Here is an 18,766-nt window from a genome sequence, read left to right on the forward strand (position 1 = left end):
AATCAAATTTAAATTTCACTTCTTAATCGTATAAATAAAAAATATTATGATTAAGAACGTTCGAAAATAATATCAATTGATGTAACAAAAACACATCGTTTCATGAATTTTTTTTTATTTACGATTAAAATTTTATATTTTTCTCAGTTTGTCGTTTCGTTAAATTTATAACATAATGATGATATGTCATAAAAATTATAAAAGATATAAAGCGAGATCAAAATGATTTTATTTCGCAAAATGAAAAGAAGTGTATTGAATCATCGTTGCTTCCATTTTCTCCTAACTTTGTTTAGTAACACATCATTATCATATTAGAAGTTAATGAATTGGTAAAATGTGCACAATTTTAAAAGTTGAACAGTAAAATATGGGATAAAAATTCAATTGGGAAATGTGCTGTGAAATATAATTTTGAATAAAAAATTAAGTTAATTGTTTATTCAAATTATTCAAAATTTCAGTGTATTTTATTTAGCTCCTAAGAGGCATAAATTAAAAAAGAGCACCTCAGAGGCACCTACTGTTCCTTCAACTTGCCTTATACTTTAGAGCTAAATTAAAGTGAAATTATTTCATTGACGTGGGGGTTATGGTAATTTAATAAACTAGGTTATACGTTTAAATCTCATTACTTCGATTGTATAGAAAAAAAGTCAAACCTATAACTATGGGAAACAAATCAAATGTTATAATTTATTTTCAACCTTTTAACTCATCGCAGCCTTCTATTGACTTTCTTTCAAATAAAGCACGTTCTCTCTGCATTTAACTTCCTGATTTCACTGTACACATATTTACTCACATTATTCACATAAAATGTATTACATTACATAACATTTATGTTTAATAATCTCAATCCATAAAACATCTACAATAGTACTCATCTCACACACACTAACAAAAAAAAAATTATATATATATATAGCAAGGTCTTTAATCTAGTTATACTTTTCTATGTCCAGTGCATCTTTGGATATTAATCTTAATAATTCGTAAGAATAATAGAATATTGTCGGACTAACTTTTAAACCTTGTTTTCATGGTAGATTTAGTTTTCTAGTGTTTATTATTGGAAGACATCATCTTCAACATCATGAATAATTTTCTCCAACCGATCATCTATATCTAAATTCACTTCTTGTGATTCTGTTTGAGATACATGTGCTTTTGAAATTTCTACTCATTCACCATGTTATGTCCACTATGTGTAACTCTTTAAGAATCCATCACACAAAACATTCTCTCCTATTACTTCAATGGATAGTCTTTGCTCATTTAAACAATTAACACATGGACAATGCAATCTTTCATGATTATCTAGAACATTACTCATGGAAAATCAATAAATTGTTCTACTCTACTCTCATATTCATCAGTTGTATGTTTAGAATTATCCCACTTTGATTCATATTGTTATATTATGTGTCATAACACAGTATATAAATAAGCTCTAAATAAATTCAAGTGGATAATTTTGGAAATGATTACTTATAGGATAGTGTTAGTGGAAAACGACAAATGCATCTTTCACACATAGTAAGTAATAAATATTGTTCCCTCCTAAAGGACTAGTTTGTAGGTATCCGCGTCTCGCGCATCAGAATGTTTTAATAGCGGAAAGCGTGTTATGGTCAATAGCCAAGATAACATGGTTCTATTTAAAAATCTTGATTTTCTTTTAAGACTTTTATCAAACAGTTTGAGTGCTAAAGAGATAGGGTTAAAGAAAATCAACACAAAAAGTTTTATCTTGGTTCGAATAAAAAGATTCTACGTCCAATCGTTAACCACTACAAACAGTGATTAAATTTTTTACTAAAATAGTGTTGTTACAATTACAATCAGATGAATAAAGATAAAGAACAGAAAATGCCTTCCTTCGACAAACGAACGGAAGAACCTGCTCAATCAACTTAAAGAGAACCGCTTCAACCTTAGACACACTAAGCGCAAGCTTCTCTTATTCACAAGACTTGATTTGAGCACCTCTAATACTTGACAACTTCCTCAGAACGTATCTGTATTCTTAAGTGGCTTAGATTATTTCTAAGAGGTTTGGTAATGAGTATATATAGCCTAGAGGTCAGAAACTAAAAAGACAACTCCCAACTGCTACTGATAATCGATTATTATAAGTGATAATCGATTATTCGTGTCCGTTATGGGGTTTTTGAAATGTGAAAATCGATTATCCTAAGGAATAATCAATTATTTGCATGACTTGAACAGTAGTGACTCAGACTGTAATAATCGATAATTATGAGCAATAATAGATTATTTGCACAAGTAACTATTTTTCAAATAAGCTCGTGATAATCGACTATTACACCAAATAATCAATTATCTTCACAAATTTTCTAAAGACAGGAAAACTTCAAGGTGTTTACATCAACAAACTTATTCCTATTACAATTAATTCTATAGAAATGCTTTTAAATAAATACAACACAAATTCTTCAAGTTCTTCTTCTTGTAGCATCATCAAAACCATAATATCTTCAAGACATCAATGCTTCTCATTGGTAACATACTTTAACACTTGACAACTCTTGCACACAACAACTCAATTAGATCACAAAAATCACAAAAATACTATGGAAACTCTCTGTATTTTTATCAAACAGTTGGTGTGCAACAAAAAATTAAACATAGATTATTTGTGATTTTCAAGATTATATTTCATACACTTCATTCTCATGCATTCACAAACATTTCAACTCCATATTCATGTCAAAACCAACTCACTAACATACTCAAATCCTATTCCTAGAGCCTTTGAACCTATAATCACTCATCAAGTTTCAATCCCTTGAATCTCTCAACAAGTGAGATCATGCATTAATTTAAAGAGTCTAAAATTACTAATGAACCAAGTACTATTCCTAAACACAAACATCCATTAGGCATTTAATTTCAAGTCTAGATTCTAAAGAAATTTCCCAACACCTCGAGAATCACAAAGTCAAGCATGGAAACAATCCATATCAAGCATTAAGCATGGAAATTAAATACTAAATTGAATTGGACAAGCATATATGTATATTAACAACACATTTTAAACAAGAATTCAGTGTTTTACATCTAATCTCAATAAATAGAAATAGTTCCCCATGGTAGAGAACCTATAGTTAAGAAATTGAAGAGATAAAGAAGAAATTGAAACCTTAAAGAATAAGGCACCTAGAGACTACTCCAAGCTTCAATTGTGGCTCTCCTTCACATTTCCACCTTAAATATGCAACCTAACTTCCTCTCCAAACTAAAAGGGGGAAAACCACCATGGTTGAAGAAGAAAACCCATGAAGGAGAGAAAGAGCATGAATATATATACACATAAGATACCTCCATTGGTAAAATACCTTTTGAAGTGGTACCAAAATCATAAAAATCGTATTATGTTTTTTATTCACATACTATGAAGGAGAAGTGAAAATCAAAGAGACACAAGAGCTTTTTCTAAGCCATTTATATTTAACCTTTTCCATCAAATATAAATTTCACTTTTTACTCATTTAGGTTAGACATAAGTTTAAAACTAGATGTAAAAAGTAAAATTTGTGCAGAGTGAAAAAGGATCAATGACAAATTATTTATAAAATTATCATTATACACTTTTTACATCTTATATCTTCTAATCATATATAAATGGGTTAACGTAATAGTCATTTTCTTTTGTTAATGCATCTAGATATCCAACAAGGCTCAATATAGATTAGAAAATGTAAACCATACACCAAGTATCTTCCCTTTACCAACCACCTAAAGAGGAGTAGAAAAGAATGAAAATCTTAACAATGATTCAACCACTTACGAAGATCACACTTATTAGTTTACTTTACTCCTTATCTCACTACTTCCTTAATATGATATACTGTACAACAATGAAATTCTTCCATAACTTAAAAGAAAATTAGAAAGATATAAGTTTTAGAAAAATTAGTTTTTGAATAAAATGAAAAGTTAATTATATTCCATTTATAAATTTTCTTTAAATAATTTCAAATGGATTATTCTCTTTAAACAAAACTCAGTTTTTACCGTGGTCACAAATTTTTTAAAAGATTCACATCCTTATAACACTAGTTAATCTTTTTAGGTTTACTTGATCTAATATTTAAACTTATGATAATGTTTATTTTACGTAATTGAAATTTACAATGAATAAATAAATTCTATACATAAATTATACTATAACTAAACATACAATAAATAAATATTTTTAACATAAAAATTATATTTTAAATCCATAGTAAAAAATTATATAATAATACAAAGTTGTTTCAAATTATTGATAATTTTCTTTACAATATTGAAATTCACTTTAAAAATAATATGAAAAGGATAAAATAAAAGAGATAAAATATTAGGAAAATTTTTAAAATACTATTTTCTATTAGAAAAAGGTTTTACAAACTTTATAGTTAAAGAATAACCATTAAAACTAAAAAGAAAAATCTCATTCAATATAATTATTGTAAATTACACGGAGAAAATATATAAAAAATATTAAAAAAACAAAATTTAGTTAATCCAAAATAAATGATGCACTTTAAAGAAAAATAAGGTATAATTGCTAATTATTTCCAATCAATAACAATGATTTTGTCATATATACGTAACTTAGTTTTTATTTTCTTTTTAAAAATGCATGTTACTTTACAGCAATCAAATCCCAATTATTTATAATCCAAAATTCAAACACAGTTCACACCTTTTGTATTCTTTAGAAGATTGCATCCTTAACATTATCTCATTGAGAAGTACGTATATAATATGAATGAGATATAATAAAAGTGTGGCATGATGGTTGCAATCTTGTCATGTTCCACTTGAGGATGAAATTAGTCCTTAAACACAAAGATTAAGATTAAGACCTATATGAGGAGCTATTTAGTATCTTTTGGCAATACTCTGACTAAAAACATGGCTAATAAGTAGCTTCTTGTGTGCATGTATGTTTCTCTACATTGGTCGGTTTGACCATATTCTCAATAAGTTAAGGACAAACAAACACACCCACTAATCCTCAATTGTGTTATGTCACACTCAAAACTTTTCTCACTAATCCCTATATATCTCAATCATACATGCTGCTAATCTTAACACCAATTCCAACGCAATGCCCTCCTTGCATTACCTTTATGGTTCAAATTTTAACATTACACTGACAAGCATAAATTAATATTTTTTTCATAATGAATAGAAATGAAAAAAATTAAATATATTTTTCATTTTAAATTTAAAATTTTATTTAGATGTTAAATTAAATATATATATATATATATTGCCCTTACACGTGGATGTTATATTACAGTTCAAGTAAAAATTTTAGATGGTAAAAATTGGAATGGGTAATTGGTGAAAAGTGTGGTAGGTTGTTTATTAAATGGGATGTGATGAGAGGTTTTAGTGCATCTGAGGTGTTTCAACAACTGCTGTAAATGGTGGTTTTTATTCGTGGGAGACAGTGGTGGTGTGGCATTGAAGGCGTTGTAGTCGTCTTTATTTATAAGTTAGAGTTGTGTTGTATTCTTGTGAGTGTCTGGTGAGAGCATTATTTCTCAAAACTCCAAACTCACATTCTAGGATTCTATTCCCATGCTTCTTCTTGCAAGTCTTAATTTTGTGGAGAATATAGTTATCATTTGTCCACATTTCTATGGGGATATCCATGTCGACAAAAGGTGCTTACAATACATTATAATGCCCATTTTCATGTGTCTCCTTGAAACACTTTATGGACCATTTAATCACAAATCATAAAAACTCTACCAAATCACACTCATTATTATTCTCCCTTCCAAATTTAGTTTAACTTAGCCAAGTCATGAGATATTAATTCAGTTTTATTTTATTTTTGTTTAACTTATCCGCATGAGATTATTTGACGCTGGCGTGGAAAGCTCTAAACTTGAGTTGGGATAACTCCTTATCCAATGAGATGCTAAAACTTTTTAATGAATATTATTTTGGTGGATCGAAAATATAAAACGATATATATTATGGTTATGATGCGATGGTGATGTATATTTGAAGGTTTCGGAAAGACTAAAGAAGATTGGAAAAGTAGGGTTATCCAGCAGACCATAGAGTTGGAAAATGTTTAGGATAGAGGCGTGAACGAAATGGAAATCAAAATAGAAAAATGAAAAAGACTGCCGAAAAAGTGCAACAAAAGAACCAAGAGTTAGGCAGACCATACATGACTTCTTTTTTTTGGTATTAAATATATAAATAACTAAAATAATTTAGGTGGGGCTGGAATTATTAAATTCTTCAATTTCGTCCCAGATAAAATTCTTTGTGTTTTCGTCAAACAAATTGCATTTATTCTATGTTTGTTTATTTTCAAATAATTCTGCACTATATGTTAGAAAATGTATAGTGTTACAATTTTGCTTTTATATTTACATATATATTCAACTTCGTTAAGGGTATAAAATTTACTAGTAAAAATAAGAGACCATAGCCTATTTTGAACGCATTTAATATGCATTTAAAATTAAGTGAAAGGAACTTAGGAATGCATAAAATAGCTCAGTTATCTTGGTTAATTTTTTTATATTGATTAGGATTCTTTTTTGGACATATAAAATAAATTTTAGTCAGGATAGAATAATCTATATTACTAGTGAGTTTAGGTGTAATTGCTAACTCACTTTTGAACAAAAACACAAAACAATAACAGAAAAAACCTTTTGATAGAACAAAAGGAGAAATCGTTATACAATTTGGAAGTTGGACAAATTATGTTTTAATATATATATATATATATATATATATATATATATATATATATATATATATATATATATATATATATATATGTATGTATGTATGTATGTATATGTATATATAAGGATAAAATATGTTTTAATACATATATAATGTAAGGATAAATTAAATATGTCCCATTTTTTGTTTTGATAAAGTGCAAAACAATGGTTGCTTTATGTATTCAAGAACAAATCTTGAGTCTTATAGTCCATCTTCTTGATCCGTTGAGCTAATTAATAGTAATATATTCATATGATAAGTATTAAAATTTATTAGAATGATTTTGTACCTCTTTTATATATTACTTTTAGTGTGTATTATTGATAATTAAAAGTACAAATTAATACACAATCCATCCCCTTTTATGAAAGAAATTCTTCTAAGAAATATACAAAATACATCAGTAAAGAATATTCATACATAATAAATATTGAAATTTGAAAATCTTATTGTACTAGCATTACCAATTTATTATTATAACAATGAAGTATTGGAAGTTAAAAATAAAAGAAAATACATCTTCTAACACTAAAAAAAGACATTTTAATCACTGAAAACCCATCAATAAAAAATAAAATTGGTCACCGAAAATAAACAGTAATGAATTACAAAATAGTTAGTCACTAAACAATCACTTAAATTTTGGTCACTAATCGATCACTAAAAAGTTTGGTCACTTTCTAATATTAGAAACTAATTTAATAATTTAAATTTCAATCACTTATTTTTTTTTTAATTCTGAAACCACAACTTAACTCTCATTCTTATATTTTACATATAATAATTTCAACATTGCCTTAAGTTCATAAAACATTTTGATATAAAAAAAAATTGCCCCAATTCGTTGAACAAAGTTATTATTCAACCTTTTTTCAAACAAACTTGATTTTGATTCAAAATGACTACTTACATAATTTCTATATTAAAATTACATTAAATCACGTTTTTCATTGTGTATGTAAACTAATGCAAGTTTGAACTATTTTTTATAACTATATTATTGGTTTTGAAATTTATAAAATTTGTCGTCGATTAATCTTTATTAAAATATCAGATTGATTATGTTTAGAAAAAATATTACATTACATACCACAATGCTTGAATTCAATACCTTAGTTGAAGATGTTAAAATTAATGCACTCTCAACTTTTCAGGTAGCTTCTATACATCAACTGCAAAAATTCAAAACTTTGAAATACTAATTTCTATGTTAAAAATAAGAATATGATGTGCATATTTTCTGAATGGACGTGCAACCAGATGAGTTAGCAGTTTTTTGTTAGATATACATCCAACGGTCGAGGATCTTAAACCAAACTTAGGATAATTATATATTGCTATTAGATATTTACTATCGGTGTAGTTGTTATTATTTGACTAATTGCTATTGTATTAATATATTACTTTTCCATTTAGGAGTAGGCTTGTTAATTATAAATAAAAATATATTTAAACATACTAATATGCGTCTTAAAACATAAGTTAACAGATATCATCATTAGTTTATCTACAAGTTTATTAACTTTTTATATATGGGCACATATTTAAAAGGTCTACTTTATTTATTGTAATGCGAATTAAATATTTAAGTAAATAATCTAATTTAGGTATAATAGTATTTGTTTACATCTCTTTACAAAATTGTTTTTACTTTATAAAAGGGTGTGGGATAAGGGGAATGAGGGATATAAAGATAATTTAAAAAGGAAGAGAAAACGAAATAGGGAACAGATGATGATATAATGAACAAGAAAAAAAAATCAAAACTTATTTTTTTAAGAAAAGAAAATGATATTGTATTGAATTAATTTTTGTTATAAAAAAGAAAAAAAGAAAAACAATAGCTAACCCTAATCCGGAGAATGACAGTTGAACCTCCAAACCTGAAGTGGGACCCAGCTTGCACCAAATTTATGCATTAAAAACTATTGACTTTCGTAATAATTACTTTAGAAGTAAAGTAATTTGTAATTAATTGGCATTGTTTTGAAATTAATTATATTCATTTATATTTGATAAAGTATAATACGTTGTCTTTTTCAAAGTGGATATTTTTTAATAATATTTTCAGTGTTACTTTTTGAAGCCAGGCAAAAGAAAAGGTGTACATTCCATTATTGACTAAGACCACACTCTATATTTGACGAAAACAAAATTGTGTTTGCTCATTCGTGTTCTCTAAACCCTATTGGGTCAATTTACGAAACCATTTTTTCTCCTTTTTTTTTATAATGAAACCATTTTTTATATATATTATGAAAAACGTTATTAGGAAAAATAAAGTGATACAAAGATATTGTGCTGAAAAAGAAAAAAAAAAGAGAAAAAGAAAGAAACTCTTGTTGTGCCTAACTTGTAGATTATGAGTATCACGTGGATATGCTAATTTTAAGACATTTTTATGTTTAAAACTCAACAATGTACTAATAAATTCGCATTCAATGCATACGAACCAACGCAAAAAGCTTTTTCTTTAGGGTTGAATAAAATGATATGTTTAATAATTTAAATTTAGGATTTTTTTTTAATTCAAAGCAATAACTCTTATGTTTGCATTTTACCTATTTTATTTTTTCACTTTAAATAGGTTTGATCAGAATATGATTGAGTCCTTATTATATTTAAAGATGAAAGAAATAAAATATTATTTGTGACATGACATGAAAAAGTAGACTAAAGGGCATTTATTGGTTTGGCTAGAAAGAAAGCCATTGGATGACGCCAATGGTTATTATTATTATTAAATATGAAGTAATAGTTATATCTAACCATTTAAGTTTTATAAACACATCAAATGTCTGTGTGCAACATTTTATTGGACTTGCATTTTCACACATCAGGGTAGAATTATTTTTTAATTCAAGTCTCTCTCTCAATTGTTGAATTCATTTTATATCCACCCAATTTATCCATATTTTCAAGGTATTATTTTCTCTTATTACAATTATATAACTTTTTTTTCTCTTTTGTGAATCATTGTATTGCATTTTAAAAAATATAAAAATATCAATTTCATTGAATTAAATAAGTTTTCTTGTATACACATTTCATTATGTTTATTCATTTTTAATATTTTTATTTTTTTATCACATTAGAATATATAGTATATATTAAATTCTCATTTTGGTCTATTTTGATATTTATATAATTACATATTGACAATGAATAAAAAAAATGTATACCTTTTGATATTTAATCTCTTGATATTTTAAATTTTTTCTGTTATAATTTTTAAATAGTATATTTACATGTACAACCATACAAATTACTAGATAAAGATTCGAATAAAACAAAAATTTCACATCAATTAAATACATAAATAGAAATAGATCTAAACTTTTACCTCAAAAACAAAGACATATAATTATTATTATTTTGTTTACTTATTCTTATTGTTAATCGTCTCATTCCATTATTATCCTTAAGTATCGTAATTTTAGTTATGAAAAAGATTTCGGTATAAGTTTTCTTTATACACTGTAAATTATAATAAGTTCAAATGACATATGCAATAATAAAAATTATTTTGGAAAAATTAATTATTCATTTTCAGAAGGTTAGTGAAAAATAGAAATAAATAATCACATTAAATAAATTGAATGTATACAAACAAACACTGTTTATTATTAACGTCAAATAATTCATAATTTTGGATTCTTCAATCCGATTTCGGCCCAACCCAAATTTTGAAGCCCGGCATCATTAGGTTCGGTCTCCATTTGTTCTCAATTAGGTGCTTCCAAACTCTTTAAGCCCATACTCCTTCGTTCATTTCTTCCTACAATATCCCACATTTCTCTTTATACTCTCACATTTTTTTTAATTTCAAAATTATCATCTATATTTAAAAAATTTATGCATTTCACTTTTTTTTTTCTTCAATAAATTTCAAAATTCATTAAAGAAAAAGTTTTTAAATGAATTTCGAAATTTATTGAAGAATTTTTCAAGCATTCAATGAATTTTGAAATCTATTAAAGTTTTCGAAAAAAATTTAACGAATTTCACAGTTCATTGAAAGATTTTTTTCTTCAACAGATTTCAAAATCTGTTTAAAAATTTGTTTTAAACAAATTTCCAAATTTGTTGAAAGATTTTTCAAAAATTTTAATGAATTTCAAAAAATCTGTTTGTTACTACCGAGGGCGGGCAACCGACCGGGAAGGTTTGGACAAGGCCGAGCTGGTGGAAGCAAGGCTAATATGTCCGATCGGGTGTCCCAGCCTGATATGTCCGATCGGATCTCTTAAGCACAATATGTCCGATCGGGCAGGTGTATAAAACTGTGGACTGGAGACAGTAGTTGAATGCTCATGAATGTGTAGTTAATGAGGTAACGGTCATTGTCGAGTATTTAAAGTGTGCATTGAAAGCCATTAAGAGGTAAATTAATGGGTAATATTCTCTGAAATCATATAAATAGCAGTCAAAGGAGAAGGTAAACTCTCTGTTCTTTGATAATTATATAGACTTGCAAAAGCCCATTCTGACTTGAGCGTCAGAGTGTTTGCTGCAGGTCAACCCATTTGCACGGATACCGAGCACACAGGAGACTAGAGGAGAAGGACCGATCGGTGAAGGAGGAGTGTTTCCGGATGGAGGTAGCAGGCATTTTCCCCGGTTCCATTCAGCAGAAACATTTTGGCGCCCACCGTGGGGTCGAGGATCGTTGAAGACAACCTTTATGACCGTAAGGATGGAGCAAGACCCGGCAGCGTTTTTACAGGAGATGAGAAGGAGAATGGAGGCAATGCAGGCGAAAATTGAAACCCTTAGGGCCGAGCGTGATGCGGCCAAAGGGGCGTAAGCTAATCGTCCATCTTCCGCACGCGCCCAATCACCATCAATTGTAGAGATGCCAGAAACCGAGCCAGACTCAAAAGAGGACACAGATCCCATTCCTGATAATTATTATCAAGGAGAGGAGCAGAGTGAGGCTGGCTCGCAGCGGACCGCAAACCGTCCGGCCCCGGCCGGTCGGGTTAGAGCTTTGCATCCGTTCACGGCTGCAATCATGGAAGAGCAGATTCCGGAGAGAGCATTTCCGGTCATGGAGAAGTATGATGGGTTAGGGGACCCAGAGGAACATTTGAGATCCTTTGTGGACGCCATGACTATTTACTCGCCTAGGGAAAATGTGTGGTGCAGAGTTTTTTCATTATCAATAAAGGGAGAAACGTTAGCATGGTTCCACTCGTTGAGGCCTCGAACCATCAATAACTTTGCCACTTTAAGAGATATGTTCGAGCGGCAGTTTTCGGCGGGTAGAGCGCGAAATCTGACATATCTGGAGTTAACCAACATAAAGCAGGAGAAAGGAGAGAGTCTCAAGGACTTCATGGATAGGTTCAATAGAACCGCACAACAAGTAAGGGGAGTAGGCAAGAAGTTTACTATCAGTACTCTGGCTACTGTGCTAAGGCCTTCCCCATTTGCCGATAACTTGTTTGCAGAACCCCCGTTAACCCTGGACAAATTGCAAGAGAGGGCCGCTCGGTTCATTAGAATAGAAGAAATGAGGGCGGTCCAGAGGCGACAGCAAGAGCAAAACGCGAGTTCAGGGCAGGAGAAAAAGGAGGGCAAGAAACCGTTAGTACCGGGCGAGCGGTCGAAAGGCCCGAGGTATAGAGATGGCCCGAAGGGGGCTCGGTACGAAAGGTACACCCCGTTGAACACGCCAAGGGCTAGAGTATTGGAAGAGGCCCTGAATGTAGATTTGATAAAGGTAAGACCTTCCCGATCATCACCCAAAGCAGATGGAACTAAACATTGCACCTATCACCTAAACATAGGGCATAACACCGAGGACTGCACGGTGTTGAAGGATAAGGTGGAAGAATTGATCCGAGCGGGTCATCTGAGGAAGTTTGTTAAGGAGGAACGAAAGACGAGAAGTCCACCCAAAAGGACTAGGGTGAAGATAAGTGACAGGAGAGAGGACAGGCGTCCCGACCGTAGGCGGAGTAGAAGTCGCAGCCATGACCGATCGCTGCAAGGAACAATAAACACCATTTCGGGCGAATTTGCGGGAGGGTCGTCGACGTCCGCGAGGAAGAGAAACCTGAGGGAGCTTAAAAGTGTCCACAGGGTAGATGTGAGAAAGCGCTCTATGCCACCAATCACGTTTACATATGAGGATTTCCACGCTCCCGATCCGGATGAGGATGACCCGGTGGTAATAACGGCGGTCATTGCCCGATATAGCGTGGGAAAAGTGTTGGTGGACCAGGGCAGCTCAGTTAACATTCTGTATTGGAAAACGTTCCAGCAGATGGACATATCCGAAGATCTGATCGCCCCGTACAATGAACAGATAGTAGGATTTTCGGGGAAAAGAGTGGATACGAGAGGATATGTGGACCTTAGAACATGCTTGGGAACTGAGCGGAGTAAGGAGGTGAAAACCAGGTTTTTGCTGGTGGACACGAATACTTCTTATAATGTGCTATTAGGACGACCATGTCTGAACGCATTTGGGGCAATTGTTTCCACACCCCATCTCACGCTCAAGTTTCCGTTGGACAATGGAAATATTTGTACCGTTCGGTCCGATCAGAGGATCGCGCGAGAATGTTATATGGCAGGATTGAAGGTTCAACCATCGTCGACGGATCCGCCCAACCGGCATAGGAGGAGACGATCAGAGGTAGCCATGACAGATCTAGACCCACGAACTAATACTGATGATCGGATAGAACCGATGGGAGAGACAAAGCCCTTCAGCCTTGGGCGGAAGGAGGAGCAGGTTACTACCATCGGAAGTGAATTGGAGGAGGATCAGGCAATGTTAATAGGCGCTGAGTTGAAGAAAAACCAAGATTTATTTGCGTGGACTATAGTTGATATGCTGGGAATCCACCCAAAGGTTATGTCGCGTGGACTACAGCTGATATGCCGGGAATCCACCCAAAGGTTATGTCGCACAAGCTGGCATTGTTCAAAGAAGCCCGACCGGTGGCTCAAAAGAAGAGAAGATTGAGGGAGGAGAAGCGGTCGGCAGTGGCAGTCGAGGTAAAGAAGTTGTTGGAAGCAGATTTCATCCGTGAAATCAAGTACACAACTTGGCTGACAAACGTTGTGATGGTGAAGAAGATGAACGGACAGTGGAGAATGTGTACGGACTTCACGGATCTAAATAAAGCCTGCCCCAAAGATTCTTACCCACTACCAAGTATTGATGCGTTAGTGGACGGGGCTTCAGGGTTCCATGTGCTAAGTTTCTTGGATGCGTATTCAGGATACAATCAGATCCCATGTTTCCCCCGGACAGCGACAAGACAACGTTCATCACCGAGCGGACTAACTATTGTTATGAGGTTATGCCATTCGGACTGAAGAATGCGGGGGCTACTTACCAACGCCTGATGGATAGGATCTTTACTGACCAGATTGGCAGATGCATGGAGGTGTACATAGATGATATGGTGGTGAGGAGCCGCTCGGTTGAAGACCATGTGAGAGATCTTGCGGAGGTGTTCCACCAGGTTCGCAAATATAACATGCGCCTTAATCCGACCAAGTGTACTTTCGGGGTGCCGGCGGAAAAATTTCTGGGATTCCTGTTGACAACTAGAGGTATTGAGGTGAACCCCGACAAGTGCAGAACAATACTGGAGATGAGAAGTCCGCAGAAGCTGAAGGAGGTTCAGAGGCTGGTGGGGAGACTGACTTCATTATCCCGCTTTATTCCAAAGTTAGCCGAGCGGATAAAGCCGATAGTGAAAATCATGAAGAAGAGTACGGGTGCTGATTGGGACGACCGGTGTGAGCAAGCTTTCTTTCGTCATGTGTTAACAGTCGAACAGGTGAGGCAGATTTCTTTCGTGAACTCTCACCTTGGTCTTAGGGCACGCTTCTAGAGAGCTCTTAAGACCTAAATCGAGCGGGTGAGGCAGATTTCTTTCGTGAATTCTCACCTTGGTCTTAGGGCATGCTTGTAGAGAGCTCCTAAGACCTAAACCGAACGGGTGAGGCAGATTTCTTTCGTGAACTCTCACCTTGGTCTTAGGGCACACTTCTAGAGAGCTCCTAAGACCCAAACCGAGCGGGTGAGGCATATTTCTTTCGTGAACTCTCACCTTGGTCTTAGGGCACGCTTCTAGAGAGCTCCTAAGACCTAAACCGAGCGGGTGAGGCAGATTTCATTCGTGAACTCTCACCTTGGTCTTAGGGCACGCTTCTAGAGAGCTCCTAAGACCTAAACCGAGCGAAACTCATACAAGGCAAACCAAGCACGAAACGAAAAGGCTATGCGCAAAAAGACAAGTAAAACAGGAAAGTGCAATAAACATGGAGAAGGCAAAATGGCAAAAGGGACTTGTATTTTTCATTAACTTCCAAAATTTGTTACAAGTGAAGTTCAAAAGCGGTAAAATCCTAGGTCTAAACACTTAGGATTGGCCTCCAGCTTCACCGATCTCGTCAACCACTTCGACGGCAGTGTCGACATTTTGAGCGACCGGAGGAGAGGATGGGGGAATGTGGATTGGAACTAGTTTGTTATCCACCACCATCATGCTCACGTCCAGGCGGGGATCGTCGGTAGGCACTTGAAAGAGGAGGTTGCATTGGGCGAGGGCCTTGTCAAACCCGAGCACATGCTCGTTTACCACTTCATCACCCATCAGCTTGTTTTCTGCCTCCAACTTTGTTACCCGATCGAGGAGAGAATCCCGCTCGGCCGTCAAAGTTGAGTTGGAAGAGGTGGCCTTTTGGAGGTCAAGTTTAGCATCGTCTAAAGACCGTTGCATACGACGCTGAGTAGCACGCGCCTCGGCCAATAGAGTGCTGGCTTTCTTCTTGTCCTCCTCCGTCATTCGCTCAGTCTCGGCCAAGCGAAGGGTCAGATCCTGGTTGGCCTTAAAGGTAGCGTCGAACTTCGCTTGAAGGGCTTGAAGCTCTGTGGAAGCGGAAGCTCTCTCCGCGCGGTCAGCTTCAAAGCCATGTTGGAGGCCTCTTCCTCGGTCATCTCACTGACCAGAGTTTTTTCCTTAGCAAAGAGGTCAAAATGGATGCGCTTCGCCACCCATGAGTTCGGACTCAACAGACCAGGGAGGGGAGGCCCGTCGGGCAGACGCCTCTTAGCATGTTTGGATTCAGCCGATGCCTCCCGAGTGGCTTTTCGTTTCCCCTTCTTCTTTAGGTTGGACTCGATCGGGGGAGCCTGATCGGGAACAACCTCAACTGGAGGTGGAGGAATGGAAGTCTGCTGGACTGGTCGGGAAGTTGCAGGTGTAGCGACGGTGGAGGGGGCATGGGACGAGCTCCCGCCCGGTTTTCTCACTTCGCCCCCCCTCTGAGCGAACAGGCGGGCGAAGGTGCTGTTCTTGGATGGCTCCATCTTCGATAGATAATCTGCAAAGCGGAAGAAAATTTAGATAAGTTCCAAATGGCTGCTCAACGAAAGGCGATCAAAAATAGCTTACCAACACATTAGATGGAAGATTTTTGTTGCCCAGAAAACCGATCAGAACATGGCAAGAGGATTTAGGGGGTAGCTAACAAAGCTGGTTTATCAAGTCCAGGTCCTCGGGAGCCATCTGGGGCTTAGGCCAGGAAAGGACCTTCCGGGGATCTCGGGTCCAGTAAAAAGGAAACTTGGCCTCTTTGGCCGAAGAGCAAAAGCTCTGATATCCAGTTTCTGTGGGCACGACTTTAAAGAAGTGCCCTTTAAAGTCTTTGTAGGAGCTATTATACAGAGTCAGCAGGTTCTTGTTCCCGACCGTCCGAAGGGAAACCCACGGTTTGGACGGGTGAGGCTGTACATGAAAGAAATAAAGGAAGGCTGCAGGAGTCGGTTTGAGAGCTAAACTGGAGCAGATGGCGGAGAATGCTTGCATGAAGGCCCAACCGTTCGGATGAAGCTGGGTGGGAGCCAAGTTAAGTGTTCTCAATACACTCATCTGGAAATCAGAGAAGGGTAGAAGAACCTTCAAATCCTTGAACATTGTGGCATAAACATAGAAGAAGTCGGTGGGGTAGTTACCCCGACCGTGGCAGACGCGCTCGGTTCTCTAACAGATGGCTAGTTTGAAATGCCTGGCGTCGGCAGCCGCCTTGACCAGACAGATATGGTTGATTAAATCGCGGAAGGCCTGGCGATGGTAAAAAGAAGAGGGAATTTGCCTAACTTCATGAGGCACCCAGTCGTAGCCGGAAACAGGTGGCCAAGCTCGGGGCTTCCCATCCCAAGCGCCGGTTGAGTCCACGTGGATGACAACTTCGTCAGGAGCATCACTGTCAACCAGGAGATCGGAGGAATTCCCCGAAGGCGAGGCCCTAGCACCGGGACCGGTAAAAGCAACCAGGGATGAAGATGGACTAGCGATGTCATCGTCAGCATACCCCCTACCCTCGTCGCCGGAGAAATCAGAAGACATGGTTACCTGAGGTGTGGAGGACGAAAAGAGCAGAGGAAGATTCAGAGGAAGGAGAGGCTGGCGACGGTGAGGAGATTGAAGTAACAAATTAGGGTAAAAGTATGGGTATTTATATGAAGATTAAAACCGATTCAACTGGTATATTCGAAGCGTCAAACGTCAAGAGATTTGACGGTCTGAGTGACGTGACGTTTCAGTGATAGAGAAATCTGACGGTTCAGGCGGTAAGACGTTTCATTTTTTTTACATTTCCCGCCTAAAAGTTACAGCCATGACTTTACAGTTCTCACCAGAGCAAGTGTTAGCGTGTTAAAGACTTGGTCAGACAGAGAAAGAGAAAGGCCGAACGGAGATCACTTCAAAACCCTACGCAAAAAGGTATTTTTGCTAGGGCTTGGGGGACTTGTGTTACTACCGAGGGCGGGCAACCGACCGAGAAGGTTTGGACAAGGCCGAGCTGGTGGAAGCAAGGCTAATATGTCCGATCGGGTGTCCCAGCCTGATATGTCCGATTGGATCTCTTAAGCACAATATGTCCGATCGGGCAGGTGTATAAAACTGTGGACTGGAGACAACAGTTGAATTCTCATGAATGTGTAGTTAATGAGGTAACAGTCATTGTCGAGTATTTAAAGTGTACATTGAAAGCCATTAAGAGGTAAATTGATGGGTAATATTCTCTGAAATCATATAAATAGCAGTCAAAGGAGAAGGTAAACTCTATATTCTTTGATAATTATATAGACTTGCAAAAGCCCATTCTGACTTGAGCGTCGGAGTGTTTGCTGCAGGTCAACCCATTTGCACGGATACCGAGCACACAGAAGACTATAGGAGGACCGATCGGTGAAGGAGGAGTGTTTCCAGACGGAGGTAGCAGGCGTTTTTTCTGATTCCATTCAGCAGAAACACTGTTTAATAAATATTTTTCTAATATAAGGATGCAAGAAGAAACACTCAAAATATTTTCAGCTGAAAATTCTACCAACAACCCGTATTATTCAAGAAAATGCATTTGGAAATGAAAAAGGTTGCTAGTTGAATTTTTAAGTGTGCGAAAATTAAGTTTATTTTCAACTTGTCCAAAACCAAAATCAGTAGTTTCCGATGGGCCTTGCTAATCGTGTTCCAATCCAACAAAGTTTAAACTATTCACATCCTTAGGTACTATTTGGACTATTTATTGAGAGTTTGCTTCCTCCACCACTCAAATGCTTCTTATACTTTCTCATTATTTTCTTTATTTTAAAAATATCCTAAATAAATTTAACTTTTATATTTAATTTTATTTACCTTTTTTAAAACCCTAAATCTCCCTACATTTTTACACCTCCACACTCCTACACTTGCACATACTACAGAAGGGAGTTCTGCTCCCCCTAAACTCTCGACAGCCACATGAATGTCCATTACCACGATCCTGGACGCCTCAACCAACCCCTCCTTCTTCCGCCGCCACCGCTTCTCTTCCCACTTTTTCACCCTACATTAAAAGGGGAATATTCAGAATCAGAAATTTTTGTTGGCTGTTTATGATTATTTTAGTATATAAACAAACACATGACTCTTCTATGACAAGCTACCAACTTTCCTTGGTTCTGAGGCTG

The 18,766-nt window shown here is 35.4% G+C and overlaps 1 protein-coding gene across 1 annotated transcript; it reads left to right on the forward strand.

Moving 5' to 3' along the window:
- The first annotated feature begins 11,635 nt into the window (after positions 1-11,635).
- Positions 11,636-14,650, forward strand: LOC148192972 (uncharacterized). The gene is made up of 3 exons (XM_088099326.1): positions 11,636-13,692; positions 14,018-14,585; positions 14,627-14,650. Exons 1-3 carry the CDS (start codon positions 11,636-11,638, stop codon positions 14,648-14,650), a joined length of 2,649 nt encoding a protein of 882 aa, XP_087955452.1.
- Positions 14,651-18,766: the final 4,116 nt, after the last annotated feature.

Source organism: Vigna umbellata, chromosome 9 (assembly GCF_029865625.1).
Source record: "Vigna umbellata cultivar VRB3 chromosome 9, Vumbellata_1.0, whole genome shotgun sequence".
In the NCBI taxonomy this organism is placed as follows: Eukaryota; Viridiplantae; Streptophyta; class Magnoliopsida; order Fabales; family Fabaceae; genus Vigna; species Vigna umbellata.